This window comes from Xenopus tropicalis, chromosome 6, assembly GCF_000004195.4.
Source record: "Xenopus tropicalis strain Nigerian chromosome 6, UCB_Xtro_10.0, whole genome shotgun sequence".
Lineage (NCBI taxonomy): Eukaryota > Metazoa > Chordata > Amphibia > Anura > Pipidae > Xenopus > Xenopus tropicalis.
In genome coordinates, this window is record NC_030682.2 from 39584604 (window position 1) to 39601528 (window position 16925).

Genomic DNA, 16925 nt, shown 5'->3' on the forward strand with positions numbered 1-16925 from the left:
CAATTTTATTTCGATTGTTAATTTATATTCCCTATATTTGTATTCAGTCCCTCTCCTAATTGTAATCCCTTTAAAGGAAAGGACAGTATCAAATTTATCCAGCCTGACACAGAGAGTTACACTGGTAAATTAAAATTATTATTTAAAAGTGATGTTCTTATATCACTAAAGGGATAATAAGGCTTTTGGGGCAGAAGAGCATTGACATTGACATTAATTAATATATATCAATTAAAGAAGAGTAAATCAGTAAAAAAAATTATATTTACTAACAATACATGTATTGGAATATACATATTGCCTATACCCAGTTCCATGCCCTTCCTTTGGCTCAGAAGGCCATTATTTCTTTTTTTCATATGGTTCACACCTTTTAAAGTTACAGCAAAGTTCCCTGACTACCTTCTAGCCCTGCACCTTAGATTTCATGTTGATGAGCAAACACATGGCAGATTTTAGGAATGACAGAGATAAACTATTTTTTAACAAAATACGGTTTTAGGTTTTTTAATGACTTGACATATATAAGTTGGCATGTTATATTTTGTGTGTTTGAATTGAGGTAATGACCCTTGCCAGTAATGAAAGGATCCCTCTTACACCTACTATGCGCCTGCTCTTTGAGATTCACCATTTAAGGACAGCCACTCCTGCAACTGTTTCAAGAGCAGGAATTCTCTATATGAATCCCCAGGATCTTGGCTGGAACCCGTAAGTATTTCCAATGGTCAGTGTGTAAAACTAAAAAGAAAAGCTAGAGAAAAACTTTGTGTTTTGTGTCTATAAATACGTATGTTTAATTGCTTAAGGGGGTTCAGAATAAAATTTGGGGAGCACACTATCATATTTTTTTGTTTTCCACAATTAGCGAATATTAGCTGCACACCCAGATATTTTAGATAAAAAAGAGAATTAATGCAGAAAAAGGCTTCTGTATAGTAAATATAATAATAAAAGAAAAAAGACAAAAAGAAACCCATTACTGTTAAAGTGGACCTGTCACCCAGACATGAAAAGCTTTATAATAAAAGTCCTTTTTAAATTAAACATGAAACCAAAATTCATTTTTATATTAACATATCCAAACCCATTATAAATGCATTTAAAAATCCCAGCTGTCAATCATATACTGCCTGCCCCGCCTCTATGCCTTAGGCATAGAGGCGGGGCAAACAATTACTTAAACTTTCCATTTAGCACTCCCTACCATTCTCCCTACCTTCTCACCATCTAATTGTGTAGCCAGTGCATGGGCAAGGGCATCAGGTCCCCCATTCTGGCACATACACAAGATTTTGGGGTGATACAAAGCTTGCCTTAATAACAGTACCCACAAAATGGCAGCTGCCTGCTGGCTCTGATTGTATATTCCTAAGACTCAAGGAAACAAGTTTTATACCATTTATATAGTATGTTAAGTTAATTTTAGAAAAGAGATTGGAATTATTTCTTAGGGTGACAGGTCCACTTTAACTGGGCACCTATTGTGTAATACAGGGTCCAGTTCACCTATTGTTTCATATGTTAAAATAATTTACCTTATTCTCCACTATTTTCGTTTTTTCTTTTCTTTCAGATATGTGACAAGCTGGATAGAAACAAGAAGTAACCAAACTGAAAAGGCTAATTTGACAATTCTTTTTGACAAATATGTGCCTCCATGCTTGGATCAGTTTAGAACTGGTTTTCTTAAAACCGTCACCCCTATATTAGAGAATAGCATGGTACAGGTATGAAGTTTTCATGTTCAGCCCAGTATATTGGCTAATAGTTCATGGGGGCAGGTGTCTGTTGTGTCTTCTTTAATTTATTCTTTTTTTTATAACAGAAACAGATAGAGATGAGTGAATTTTTTCGCCAACATGGATTTGGCAAACTGCGGCAAAAATATGCTGCAACAAAAATGTTGCAGATACAAAAATGTCGCAGAGACAAAAAATGCCTATTGACTTTAATGCATTTGGAGTAAGCAAAAACAGTCATTGACTTTAATGCATTTGGAGTAAAAAAAAATTTTGCACTTAAAGTGGACCATGTCACCCAGACATAAAAAGCAGTATAATAAAAGCCCTTTTCAAATTAAACATGTAACCCAAAGGCATTTTTATTAACACATCTATACCCATTATATAAGCATTTAAAAGTCCCAGCTGTCAATCATATATTGCCTGACCTGCCTCTATGCCTTAGGCCTTAGGGGTGGGGCAGACAGTTACTTTCACTTTCCATTCAGAACTTCTTAGATGTCACTGCACTCCTCACATTCAACCTCCCTCCTTACCATCTAATTTTGTAACCAGTGCATGGGCATGGCTATCAGGTCCCCCCATACTGGCACAGAAACAAGATTTTGGCAGGATGCAAAGCTTGCACAGTGTCCACAAAATGGAGCCTGCCTGTTTTCTTCTATGGTGAATCCCAGTGCTGAACGAAATCAGTTTCAAAAATTTAAATATAATGTAATTGAACTTTATTTTGCTTGACAAACACAATAAAAAACAATTTATAATTATTTATTAGGGTGACATGTCCCCTTTAAACGCGTTAAAACGCGTACAATTTTCACCTATTGGCTTCAATGTGTATCACAATTTTTTCTGCATTTTGCAAATTTATTGACTGTTTTGCTGATTTTTCAGCAAAACGAAACGGGACAGATTCACTCATCACTACTTACGATGTATAAGCTCTGACCATAATGCACATGCTGTGTGCTAAAAGGGAAAAGGACAGAAGGTTCAATCTCAGTGAGCGACCTATTAGGTGCTGGTGTGGTGCCTGTGGACTGCCTGTAGATTAAAGAGGGAGGTGTTCTGTTCTTGGAACAAGTTCTAATGAAGCGCCCCTCTGTCCTGATGAGCCCTGGATAAATGCTTCTTTTCTCCATTTGTAACAGCAGCCCTTCTCTTTTGATAAGCCATCAAAAATTCTTGTGTCACGGCATGCCAGACCTTACCGGGAATTGATTTTAGGACTATGGAGGAAGCAGAGGTTCAGGCAGACAGGGCTAATCCAGAATGTGGTATCCAAGGGTTAAGGATCAAGGTAAAGGGACAGGCAGCGATCCACGTAGTCAGAAGCAGAGCAGAGCAACCACCTGCCTGCCTAATCCTCCCTCCCATACTACCAAGCCCTGCTTAACATGCATACCAGGGCCTTCTCAACAAAATATGGGGCCAAAGGCAAAATGTTAAACTTGGGGGCCAATGTTTTTATAGGCCAAAGCTATTTTTGATCAGCTAAGCATCAAAAGCACATTTTTTACCCCTCTGTATATTTATCCCAAAAGGCTAGTTATAATGCAGTTTTACACCAAACAAAAAATAATACAACTTATTGTACAGCGCTGCGGATGTTGGTGCTTTATAAATAAATGTTAATAATAATAATAACCATGCAATAGGTCCAGGGTATGTGTCACAAAAGCTGCTCATATGAATATGAAGTGCCACTATCAAACGGAATGACCCCAGAAACCTGGCAGTATATATGCTGAGCTATTTGCAGAGCTTACTGCACATTTATGCTCCAGATGTATGACATTATACCATCATTATAATGTTCTGTGCTACACCTTATGTTGCCTCATTGTACATAAATTCCTTTTTAGTGCACTGAAAGAGTAGTTATGTCACATATTAAAGCCAAGCGCCTTAAGTCATTAGATCCATTGCAATTTACCTATTGCCCCAATTCATCTACGGTGGAGGCCATTATTGCTGCTCTCCATCCTTTTTTGTCTCATTTGGACAAAAAATACTTATGTTAGGATGTTGTTTATTGATTTAGTTCTGCTTTTAACACTGTAATTTAGCAGAGGCTACTTTGTAAGAACTATAAAACTCTCCCTTATATATATTTTGAGTTGCTTACATAGGCACATATGCACTTTAATACACATATTCCGCTTGTATTGTATGGCCTGTGTATTGTAGGCAAGACATGCTGCTTGTGTTGTAGAAAGTGGGGCTGAGGCTGAATAGGCAACAGTGCAATTTCTTGGACTTTGTGACTAATGATGATTAGTGATGAGCAAATTTTGTTCAACAGGCATGGATTCTCAGCAAAATTCTGCATTTCACCATTGGCTAATTTGTTCAGGAAAATGTGTCAAAAAAGTCACTGCAACAAAAATGCCACCGATACCGAAAATGGCCATTGACTTTAATGCATTTGAAGTAAAAAAAAAGCTGTGCGTAAAAATATTGCCCTTGTAAAATTTGTCTTGAGTAAAATTTGACGCCATTGACTTTTTTTTGGCGTTTCGAAAATTTTGTGGCAGTATCGCTGATTTTTCCGCGAAGCCAAATGAGACAGATTCGCTCATCACTAATAATAGGCTTTATTTAGCTTTATAAAAAGTAGGATTCACTTGGTTTTGCTTTGTATATTAAATCATATTCCTGGGGCCCTATTACCATTACAGTTGTTTGTAGTGTAACACGTTTACATAACATATGTTAAAGGTTGATCTTGCTAGTCAGAACAAATTGTTAAATGTTTTTTCATGGATACCCCTTTATACTGACTGACTTCCTTATTCCCATGCTACCATAGACTCTTTGCTCTTTGCTGGACTGCCTCCTTAACACTGACAATGTGCCGCCAGATTCAGCCAGAGAACTGTATGAGTTGTACTTTGTGTTTGCATGTATCTGGGCATTTGGAGGAGCACTACAGAGAGACCAGGTTTGATTTTACAATAAGAAACATATTCCTATTTGTTGAAATTGTTTAGAGAAAATAAGACATTGGCCATACTCTGAATGTAAAGTGCTCTCAGCTATTACAATGACTGCAGGATGGTAAATTGTTATCATCATGATTTATACTGTAGACTGCATACATTTCGTTTCTGCTCTTATTGTGCAATTTACCTGAAATAACTTTCAGAGACAGATTTATTAAAAGATTTTAGAGCTTAATAAAAAAAAACTTAGCCACGTTCTGTTGGTTCCTATGGGATTTTAAGAAGTGTATTTAACAGTTGGTGAACTCTAACTTTCACCCATTAATAAAAACAAACTTCTAACAATCCCATAAGAATGAATAGACCATGGGTGAGTTTTTATGTATTAAGCTCTAAACTCACATTTTGAGAAATCTGCCCCTCAGTGTTTCCAAGCTGTGTCCCATAGATTGGTTCTTGTACAGTTTCAGCTTATGCAATGCACAATGCTCAAAACCTAGGCAGAAGGGAAAAGTAAGCTTTTATTTAGCTTTATGTCACAGGAAATTATATAGTTTTCTATATGAGGCAAAACTTATGGTTATTGTGTAATTGCTTTTATACCTCTATAGCTGCAGTTTTATTGGTGTTTCTGGAAAAAGCCTCTATCAAAAAAAGCAAAATGGAAACTTCAAATAATAGTTATGAACACACATATTTAAAGGAGACATATAGGATAAAGGAAAAAAAAACCCTAACCCTGTAGGCAATTATGAATAATATACGGTGCTGGTTTCACTTTGTGCTAAAAATTAATCCTATCTGTAAAAATGGCCCCTTTATTGGAGCTCCCTATAGATCCTCTCACTTCTCTGTCTGAGTGTTAAATGAAGGGTGGGCGTGTCCTAATGGTCCCTGCCAGAAGCACAGTAGGAGGGGGAGAGCCAATCACAGCCCTGCATTCACACAAACAAAGACAGGCTTCAGTTCCCTATCAGGTCAGCCTAGCTGCTGATTGGTTCCTATCCTATAGTGCAGTGTACGGAGGGCCGCCGGCTCCCCAGGTCATCCAGAGAATTCAGCCAGCAGGAAGTGGAACAGATGGGCGGGGCTATTGAGGTTTTTGTGGAATTTCTCAATAAATCAGTCAGAAACACAACTTTTTAAAGCACATTCCTTCTATATCTAGAGGAGTATAATTCACTGGTACATTCTTAATTTTTATAGGATATGTCTCCTTTAAAGAAGAGATGTTCAATGCATTCATGAACTATACCATTATTAAATAATACACTATTCTCTTTTTAAATGGGAAAATGTTAAACAAGACTTACTAGCCCAAAATATGTTTATATCATTTATATTGTTTTATCTGAAATGATCACCATTAGCCATGTGGAACAGATACACAATAGAAGCTGCTGTAGCCAAGGTTGGTTGCTATGTTCATAAAGTTGAATTGTTCACTTCAGCTCACAGATTATAGAGTTGAATTCAGTCGATGGTGGACAAAGGAAATGAAAAGTGTAAAGTTTCCTGCACAAGGAACCATCTTTGATTATTTCCTGGACAGCAAAGCCAGAAGGTTCATATCGTGGGCTGAAAGAGTACCAAGTTTTGAAATGGATATTGATTCCACAATGCAGGTACAGCATTATAGAACGATTTTCATTGTGCCTTCTTCTGACCCAGATATAACAACAAGTGTTTTATGAGCAGGATTTAGCATAATGTAATGAGTTGAACCCTGACCTATTTCCTGGTTCCTCCTCTCAATATGGCCTTTCCAAGGCAATGAAGTTAAATTACTTTTACTACATCAAGTTGACTGAATTTTAATGGAAAATACAAAGTCTATCGGCATGGGCAAAAGAATTTTAGCATAATAACCATTATCAGATCATGTGGTTGATTGATGTGCATGTGTAACTAACAGGCTTCTATATGGTAAAACCCTTTGCAATTTATAGATTTGCTAAGACTTAACCCTAACAATGTGGTTTATTAATATCAAACAATGAGCTCTGTGTTATGTAAAATTGGGATGCATTGAATCCCCAAATCCTTCATAAAGGATTCGGCCAAATACCGAACTGAACCCAAATCCTAATTAGTATATGCTAATTAGGCTTTGGAAGGGGTAGATGTCGGCACGCGCAGCACGGCGACAAATTATCAACCTTCGTGTTTACGTGACAAAAAGTCACATGATTTTTAGGATTTGGTTCAGCCAGGGGCGTGGAGTCATCCAAATCGGAATCCTGCTGAAAAAGGCTGAATCTTGGCTTAATTCCGAGCCCTGGATTTGGTATATACCTAATGTAAAGCGTATCTGTAGGGTACAGCCAAACACAGTTAAACTGGCAAGCATGCAGGTATAGACATACCAAATAATTAATTACAGCATACTTATCCAAACATACTCCAAGAGCTTAGTATATCAGTTGGTCACTTCAGTGTAATTGCTTATTTGCCCCATCACACTCAACGTGTGTGCAGCCTGGTGTGTGCAGCGTGGTGCAGCCAACTAAAGCCAGTTATTTGCTGTTTCTGGATGATAGAAAAAATATCGAGTTGAGGGCCACAGAAAGAAAATATCCCCAAAAGTATACAAACAGCAACTCTTACTAATCCTTCAGTTAGTAGAATTTGTTTAAGCAGTGATTGGAAAAATGTAAGTGATTTTTACTTTCCGTTTGCTTTCTTTCCCTGCAACCTTTTGTGCAGGTGTTACTTACTCAGCCTTCAGCAGGTATTAACTGGGATTCACAATCGGTCATTTTAGGCACACATAGAACCAAACAGCCCCCCGACAGCCCCTCTGGCATTTGCCAGAATCCACAGATTGCCAGTCTGGGTCTTTTATTCTTGCTTAAGCGCCACTTATTGGCTACAAACTTTCTTATTTCAGCCCAGCTTTCCTTTGATGTTTTAATGGTAGCAGAATTTATCAATCTAGATACAGTTTCATTATTGAGTAACTAATTCACTAAGTCAAAGAAACAAAACCAATCTGCAGATGAAACTGTCTAAAGGTTCCATTATGCCTGGTATAGGGAAATACTTATGTTTTATAGCCTCTCTCCGTGCAGACTATCCCTGAAAAGGAGAGCGCCATTTAAAAACCTATTAGCTGACCATGTCCCTAAGAATATTAAACCATGCCACCATATGAGCTTTTGGAAGAACATGCAATCTGTATTTAGGTTATTATATATACCACTACAGTTATTCACAGTTATCTACTACAGTTATTCACTATGAACACTAAGTAGGCTGTTCTTATAAGGGGAATTTTATATTTATATTTCTTATACATGGCAGAAATATGCATTAAAAGCTAAGCTAATTGGCTGCACAGAAAAGTGGGAGCTGTTGAGCCATTTGCTGTGTTTTTATTTACCACTGGATGGCCTTACACTTTTAAGGTGTATTGAGAATGACTTGTGTATGAATATAAATGCATATTTTCTGAGCACCCACTGCCTTCATGCCTGTTTAAGCTACATCTGACAGGGTTTCTTAAACATACATACTGTATGTTTCCATGCCTCCTGCATGCTTTCTAGCTTGTTTCTAGATGTTTCTGTGGGGTAAATGATACAGTGCAATGATTGTGACATATCTGTAACTGCAGTTCACATGTGAGTCTTGTATCTTGTTTCCCCTCAGGCTGTGTTTGTTCATACAGCTGAGACCACGTGCCTTGGGTATTTTACTGACCTACTGATACAAAAGTCCAAGCCAGTTATGCTGGTGGGCAATGCTGGAGTAGGGAAGACTGTATTTCTCAGTGACAGACTGGCCTCGCTTCCTGATCACTATATGATTGCAAAAGTACCTTTTAACTATTATACTACATCATCTGCTCTGCAGAGTAAGTATAATATAAATGTGTCCAGTCTATATTATCTTGTCAAGGTTTGTTATTTGGCCTGACCAGTTACATCGCCTTCTGCCTGGTAGGGGCTCAGTATGCCAGCACTCATTTAAGTGAGGAATAAGCAGCACCTCTAGTGAAAATCACCATGGGAGGTGAATATCATATACTGAATTCAGGAATTGGGACATCTACCAGGGAATCACTGCTTATTATATTTGGGCTCATTGTGACTGGCTGCTGCAAAATTGCCAGTGCGGCACATCACCTACCTTTATCTAATAAGGAATAGGTGACACCCATGGGCACTTTAGGAAAAGGTCTTAGTTGCTGGATTCAAATGAGCAAATAGGATGCTCTATACGCTCTTTAAATGTGGCCTGTGTTAATTATAATCATTTACCTTCTGGCAAGCAAAATTTGTTCAGTTTGCAATGGAACCTCATGCTTTCTGAAATAAAACAAAAATAATGCATTTATCCTATGTTTTATACTTCAGAGCTTCCATAGAATATACCTGTCACATATATGAGCTCTATAGAATTGAATTAGAGAAAAATAATGAACCCGAGTCCACCCTAAAAGGCAGAAGGGGGATCCGCTTATTGAATCTTAAACATGTTGGCTCCAGCTCTGAACTCAGTAGAAAAATCACCTTTGCTGTTTCAGGGGTTCTTGAGAAGCCTTTGGAGAAGAAAGCAGGACGGAACTATGGCCCCATAGGAAACAAAAAACTTGTCTATTTCATAGATGATATGAATATGCCAGAGGTAGATAAGTTTGGAACAGTCCAGCCTCATACCCTGATTCGACAACATATTGATTATGGACACTGGTAAGAAATGAATAACCAATATCAGCAGAGCTGACATTATGGGGTTAAAAAGTAAAAAAACATTTATACCTCAATAAGTTAGTTCTAAGTATAATTTTGTTATGTTCTCTTTCAAATGACCCACATTAAAGTGTTGCTTCTTTAAATCATTAAATTAAAGGGGTAGTTCATCTTAAGTTAACTTTTAGTTTAGCCTTCTTCTTTTGACACTTTCCAGCTTTCAAATGGTGGTCACTGACCCCAACAGCCAAAAAACTATTGCTCTGTGCGGCTACACATTTATTGTTATTGTTTTATTACTTATCTTTATATTCAGGCCCTCCTCTTTTTATATTCCTGTATCCCTTTCAAACTATTGCCTGGTTGTTAGGATAATGTTGACCCTTGCAACCACGTAGCTGCTGAAATTCCAAATTGGAAAGCTACTGAGAAAAAAAACTAAATATTTAAAAAAACACAAACAATAAAAAATGAAAACCAATTGCAAGTTGTCTCAGAATATCACTCTCTACATCATACTTAAAGTTAATTTATAGGTGGAATTCTTACCTGAAGTTTCTGCTTAAAATTATAGATCAAATTAAAAAAACTACATTTCATAATGCTTTGCTTTGTTTTGTTAGGTATGAAAGGCAAAAGATGTCTTTAAAGGAAATTCACAATTGCCAATATGTTGCTTGTATGAATCCAACTGCTGGAAGCTTTACCATTAACCAACGCCTGCAAGTAAGTATAAAATATGAAAAAATCATAAAACAGAGCATTTTTAAATGACTTTGGTAGGTAAGTAGTTAAATGACACTGATGTAATTATTGTCTTTTGTTTTTGTTTAGAGGCATTTTACAGTATTTGCTGTTAATTTCCCTTCAAATGATGCAGTGGAAGCGATTTTTAGCAAGATCCTTAGTTTTCATTTTAAACAGCATGCATTTAGTCCTTCTGTACTCAAGGCTGGCACTTCAATTATCCAGGCTACTATATGGCTCAGCCATAAGATGGTACAGAATTTCCTTCCTACAGCAATTAAATTCCATTACATATTCAACATAAGAGAAATCACCAACATATTTCAGGTAGGTGGATAAATGTTGGGTAATTATGATGACTTATTAGTGCTATTGTCTGAGCAGGGGCTAATTGAGGGGTACATTAACTTTTAGGGGCAGATTTAGCAACATTCTGATTTTTGTGGTTTTAGGGGCATTTGAAACCATGAATAAACCACAAAAACCACAAATGTCTAATCATTTATTTAAATATCCGAAATAAAAAAAGCACAAAAAAATTAAAATGCGGAAGAAAAAACGAAAAGAACACGTAAGCCACACATTTTTTGTGGCTTTTACTTTTTCCTACAAATCTTCATAATGTAATGATGACAATAGGCAATGTAATTTATTCATGCAGTCACGTTAAAAATAAAATGGCGCTTGCATGAAAAGACTGTGTTTCAGTACTAAAATGTGCATGTTAGCTTCATTGCTTGTATTTCATTTTAGGGAATTCTGTTTGCTACATCCGAATGTCTGAAACAACCGAGTGACCTTATCCGCTTGTGGTTTCACGAGTCTTCACGTGTCTATGGAGACAAAATGGTGGAAAGCAAAGATTCCAATTTGTTTAAAAGAATCCTTCAAGACACAGTTCAAAGATACTTTGAAGTAAGCAAATGCTGGCAGTTCTGTAGGGTTTTTGCAGACCTGTTATCCAGAATGCTCAGGACCAGGGATTTTCCAGATAAGGAATCTTTTTGTAATATGGGTCTCCATGTCTTCTGTCTGTTAAAAATCTTGTGAACATTAAAAAAAACCCGATAGGTTAATTTTGTCTCCAATAAGAATTTATTATATCTTAGTGGCGATCAAATAAAAGGTTCTAACTGTTCTAATATTAAAAAAAGGATATATTATTTAAAAATTCTGCTTAAAATTTAGTTTATGGGAGTTGACCTGCCCGTAATTCGGTGCTTTCTGGATAACAGGTTTCTGGATCACAGATCCCATACCTGTAGCATGGTTTGTATGGCTAAAATCATTTAGTTTAGTTTAGTGCTATTATAGATACACATATCCTGGTAATGTTTCATTCACGTTTCCCCACTACTATTTCAGGTCCAGGAATCATACCATTACTTGCACATTTATTTTACTATTACAGATTTAGGCCTTTTAGAAGTTGTTAGTTCCCTTTTTCTCATGGTATGTGAGATTCACTGAGAGAGTTTGAAAGTCTTGAGGTTAGCAGTTATTTCCCTTTATAGGGAGTCCATTGTAACCATGTCATACTGAAACTGCGCAAGCATGAGATTTACATTAACATCATACTGCAGGATACATGTTATATCCAGTGTATATACAGTATATATCTGTATGCCACAGTCTTTATATATATATATATATATATATATATATATATATATATATATATATATATATATATATATATATATATATATATATATATATATATATATATATATATATATCCTGACATAAAGCAGCCTGCTATTAAAGTTTTCTTTCTACTTTCATAATGTAGGGTGTTGAGCACCAAGTTTTTTCACAGCAGCCTTTGATATTTTGTCACTTTGCCAATGGTCTTGATACCCAGTCTTACATGCCAGTAAAAGGATGGGAAGTGCTCAGAAAGACACTGGCAGAGGCTCTGAACAGTTACAACGAGCTCAGTGCAGCAATGAATCTGGTTCTGTTTGAAGATGCAATGCAGCATGTGTAAGTAAATCCAGTCCTCCAACCCCTCCATTCCCTGGTCATCAACATGACATGAGCATCGTTAGATCTTGCCCTGCCCCTCACCCAACTAAACTCCCCATACCTCCTTTATTTACCATCCCCAATAAACACATAGACACCTGTTTTTGGGATGAAAATGGCCGCAGAACATTTATTAATAACAACTGAAGTTTTAAAACATATCATAAAGAACAAATATCATACAATAAACATCTCATAAACACAGTCTAACATAACACAAATTATAACATAACAACCAACTCTTACAGACCATACACCGTAACAACCCAATAACACCTGCCATTCTAGCCCGGAACCACCTACCCAACAAAACTCACTTCCTGATCCACTTCCTTACCCCTGAGGTTCCAGGCGTGCCAGCCCCAGTTAACTGTTAAACTCCCTTCCTAACCTAACCATTGTTTTCCCAGACTCAACCAACCCGCCAACAACACTTCAGTGCCAACACCTGTGTAGGGAGGGAGGGTGGGCGTTTTACTTTGCTGCCTAAAATGGATTGAGAAGCGGGAACAATCTCTCACTATTTATACCCCTACTGACGCTACTCCCTGCAACTTCAAATCCACCAATCCCCACTAACTGGGAGTGGCTACATCAGCCCTACAGCTCTCTCATGCCCCTGCTTCCCTACGCTTTGCTATGGGTCATCAGGCTACTGGAAGAAAGGTATTCGGGAGGAGGGAGTGAGGTACGCTGAGCTCCATATGGCAGTAGGAACAAGCACACCAAAGTTAATCAGACAGAATTACAAGACCAATGACTGGTGCAAATGTGGTTCTTGTGCTGAGCAATCTGGAAAACTGAAATGTATAGCTTTGTTGTGCCAAATCCATGTTGTCCAGTTATTCTGTTTTTGTCAAAAAAGTCCATATGAGATTCTTTATAAAGAGTTTTTCCTTATTTTCAGCAAGACTAAAAAAGACAATGGCTCAACAAACCACAGTTTTTGTTAATAAAGTGCAGCAGATTAAAGTTAAAAATGCCTTTAATTGGCTAGTTTTAGGGAGAGAGAGAGTGGGGTGGAGGCACTGCATGTATATGTATATGAAATAAGGACTTGTAATATATTTTTTATTATAACTAGATGTCGCATTAGCCGGATTTTGGAGATGCCTCGTGGTTATGCCCTTTTAATTGGAGTTGGAGGCAGTGGCAAACAAAGTCTGTCGAAGCTAGCAGCATATATTGGTTCCCTTGAAGTATTTCAAATCACCCTTAAAAATGGCTATTCAGTTCAAGATTTGAAGGTAAGAAATGTATTTTTACTTTTAACCGTACGTCATTTAAATGATATATACAGGTATGGAATCCATTACCCGGAAATCCGTCATCCTTATAGGAAGTCCATCGCTCATTCTCCCATTTTAAGCAAATAAGAAATTATTTCCTTTTTCTCTATTTTAACAAAACAGTACCTGTACTTGATCCTAACTAAGATAGAATGAATCCTTATTGGAGGCAAAACAATCCTATTGGGTTTAATTAATGTTTAATTTTTAGTAGACTTAAAAGGCCACATTTACTAAAACTCTAACATCTCTGTTTTTTTATTTTTAAAAATGTAAATACACTCATTTGCACGAATTGAATTGTCACACCATAACATCTACTTTTTCAAATTGTCGCACAAAAAACCAGTGTCAGACATCCGAAACCTCTGTTTTGAAGCAAAAGAAGGATCCTCCAGGGAAAGGAAGGAATATCTGCCATTGACTTTTACATGACCTTGGCAGGTTTAAGCTGGCAAATTGTCACATTTGGATTTTTAGCCGTTTTGATGCATAGTAAATATTGAAAAATTTCAGACTTTTTTTCTGTGAAAAAATCCAACCATTAGTAAATGCCCCCCAAAGAATAGAGATCTAAATTGTGGAAATATGGCTTATCTGGAAAACCCAGGTCCAGAGTATTCTGGATAACAGGTCTCATGCTTTTATATAGGCAACTTATGTGCCGCAACCTGCTATACCCACTATTAACCATTTATATTTATCAACTGCCCAACAACCAATTGCAGTGGTTTATGTAAATTAGGTGTGGCCTGTTAGAGTGACAAAACTATTGAAATAGAAATGTTATCAAAATAGTATGTTACTGAAATCTCACTATAATAATACTTGTAAAGGTATATATCTGGTGTCACAGAAATGCTCAAAAAATGGCATTCAGTGGAGCCACCAACCCCCCTAAGTATCCTGTATGTTTCTAGAGCTGGTGCCTTTACTTGGCCTTGTAAACAGTCAAAATAGGCCCCAGTATTCCAACTACACAGAGGCCCAAACAGCCCACCCACAGGCCCGATAAATAGTGACTGTCTATTACATCTGACAGCAGCCCCTTTGGCATTTGCCAGAATGCACAGATTGCCAGCCCAGGCCTGCTTGCAAATACTGGGCTGGCATTTTTAAGGGAGAAGGAAATGCTAATAAAGAGTTAATCTCAAGCTGCAGGCATACCTTCAGTTCTCTTAATAGTGCCCTTAAGTCTCCCCATATTTCTTCCAGTCAGATGATCAGAAGCCTCATAGGAAAAAAAAAACGCTGAGCTCTGTAAAGAAAGTTCCCATAATGCCTTGCTCCTGCACCAAGACCAAGACCCCTGTACATGTGCAGTTTGTAAGACTATGAGGAAGCTTCCTGCTGATTGGCTCAGATCCACATTCCTAAGGGGGGGAGGGAGTCCGTAGCTTTCTTAAAGGAGGGTGGAGCAGGAGGTGGGAGAGATGAGAGAGCTGTGTGTCTCTGGAACAGGAGAACATACACAACAAAACTTCTGACAGCGTTTCTGTAAGTGCTTATGGCTGAATTAACATAGACCTTTCTGATAAATCTTACTTAGTTTTTACCTTTCCTTCTCCTTTAATAGTTATGCCAAGTTTTTGTGAAACTGAGAAATTTATATCACACTGCAGTCAAATCTCTTTAGAATCCTCCTCATGCTATGAGCTGTTTCTTTTTTTGTGAATGCACGGTACCTGTATTGAGATTCCACCCAGACCTAAACAGTCTCTCATTCTCCTACAGGTGGACCTTGCCAATTTGTACATCAGGACTGGGGCCAAGAACATGCCCACAGTGTTTCTGCTGACAGATGCCCAGGTTCCAGACGAACGCTTTCTTGTTCTGATTAATGACTTGCTGGCGTCAGGTGATTACACTAACACATTTTTCTTAAAAGACTTTCCCCGCTGACAAATTATGTGAGGTTACAATGAAATCTCAAGGAAGAGAAAGTGCATCAACTTAACTGTTTGGCTTTTACATACTTTGTCTTTTACTCAGGCCTCTTCAGCATTGGTTACCTTTAGAGACACATGACCATATCTTTGTATATAATATTAATAGTAAAAACTTTTGTCCATGTAAGGTCACAATTTCAAAATGAAACCCAGTGCTTGTTTTCAACCAAATTCCCCAGTAATCATATAAAGTTACCAAGACGTACATGTGGCAAAGATCTTTGGTCACACTCTACTTTATAAGAACAAATGTGCATCTTGGGATTATTCACCAAATGTCATAGATAATATAATACATGGTGCCTATAGTTATAGTCCTCATTGCTAGGCTCCATGGATTCATGCATTTGACTTTGGTAAAACCAACATGCAGTTCACAATGAAGCAGCTGAATCTGGCAGCCAAAAGCCTAAATGAAACATTTTTCTTATTTAAACATGAAACACAGAAAAACAGACAAGGGGGTGGGGCCTGGGCTGCAGCACAGGAGCAAGGTAGGGACTCAGGAACAAGGTAGGAGCAAAGAAGCTTAATGATCAAGCAGCGAACTGTGGGATGAGACAGGCTTATATACCCCACTAATTGCTAGATTGCAGGTACCTAGACTTAACAAGGGAATGGAAGAGGTGAACATAGTATAGCAAATGAATGCTTATTAACATCGTCAAGGGCTCACCAAGGTAACACCCACCAAGTTATCATACAGTCTAGAATTTGAAACCACATGGATCCTAACAGTATGTTCAATTGGGAGGAGGTACTTTCACCTTTTCATGTTGAAAGTATTCCTTGGTAGTTCTTAATTGGCTGGGTTTCAGGTGCCCCTAGTATTTTAAGGGACATGTAAATGTAAACCCTACATTTTTCTACCATGTATATAAGTTGGGCACATACTTGTACTGCATATATCCCCTCTGTTCTCCAGCACCATTGCATTTTCCTAAACAAATAGCTGCTTTTACCCAGCAGCCATTTTCCCTATTACGTGATCAGTGATGTTTACATCTGCAAATAGCATATGTGCTGTAAAGTTTAAGCAATCAAGAATGCAGGCTAACACAGGCAGAACTTACTTTGATAAAAAGTCCTGTTTGTTTTGAGCACTTTAATGGTTAAGCCGAACCCAGGAGAGTAGGTCAAGAGAAAAAAATTATATTTCTCCAGCAGAGGAGGAAAAGGAATACAAGTAATTAAGGGGATACTACAGCCTTACTATTACACTTTTGGCAGGTATTTCAGGATTTCAAAGAAGCTGTTCACTGATTACATTTTTGTGGGGGGTTTACATGTCCTTAAAAGGGGAGTCACTATGAGCTTCTGTCTTTTTGGTTTCAAAAGCTGGAGGGGTCCATGGGGTGGAGGGTCCAAAGTAGGAAAAGCTAGTGTGAGAATAGATTCTTTTGTAGCTCACTGATCTACTGGTAACCAGCTCAAGATTTTCACAAATGGTAGAATGCAATCTACATCTTGGTCACCCCTGACATAGCAGCCATTGCTCTGTTAATATGGAAGTTTAACATAACTCATA

At 37.6% G+C, this 16925-nt stretch overlaps 1 protein-coding gene across 1 annotated transcript in view; it reads left to right on the top strand.

Moving 5' to 3' along the window:
• dnah11 (dynein axonemal heavy chain 11) overlaps positions 1 to 16925 on the top strand; it is a 153080-nt gene that overhangs the window by 87752 nt on the left and 48403 nt on the right. The window contains exons 43-54 of the mRNA XM_031903586.1: positions 563 to 711; positions 1577 to 1730; positions 4558 to 4689; positions 6142 to 6315; positions 8342 to 8546; positions 9219 to 9384; positions 10008 to 10110; positions 10219 to 10458; positions 10885 to 11046; positions 11924 to 12117; positions 13244 to 13406; positions 15183 to 15306. Coding sequence (XP_031759446.1) covers positions 563 to 711; positions 1577 to 1730; positions 4558 to 4689; positions 6142 to 6315; positions 8342 to 8546; positions 9219 to 9384; positions 10008 to 10110; positions 10219 to 10458; positions 10885 to 11046; positions 11924 to 12117; positions 13244 to 13406; positions 15183 to 15306 — 1966 coding nt within the window. The remainder of the gene's footprint in view (positions 1 to 562; positions 712 to 1576; positions 1731 to 4557; positions 4690 to 6141; positions 6316 to 8341; positions 8547 to 9218; positions 9385 to 10007; positions 10111 to 10218; positions 10459 to 10884; positions 11047 to 11923; positions 12118 to 13243; positions 13407 to 15182; positions 15307 to 16925) is intronic.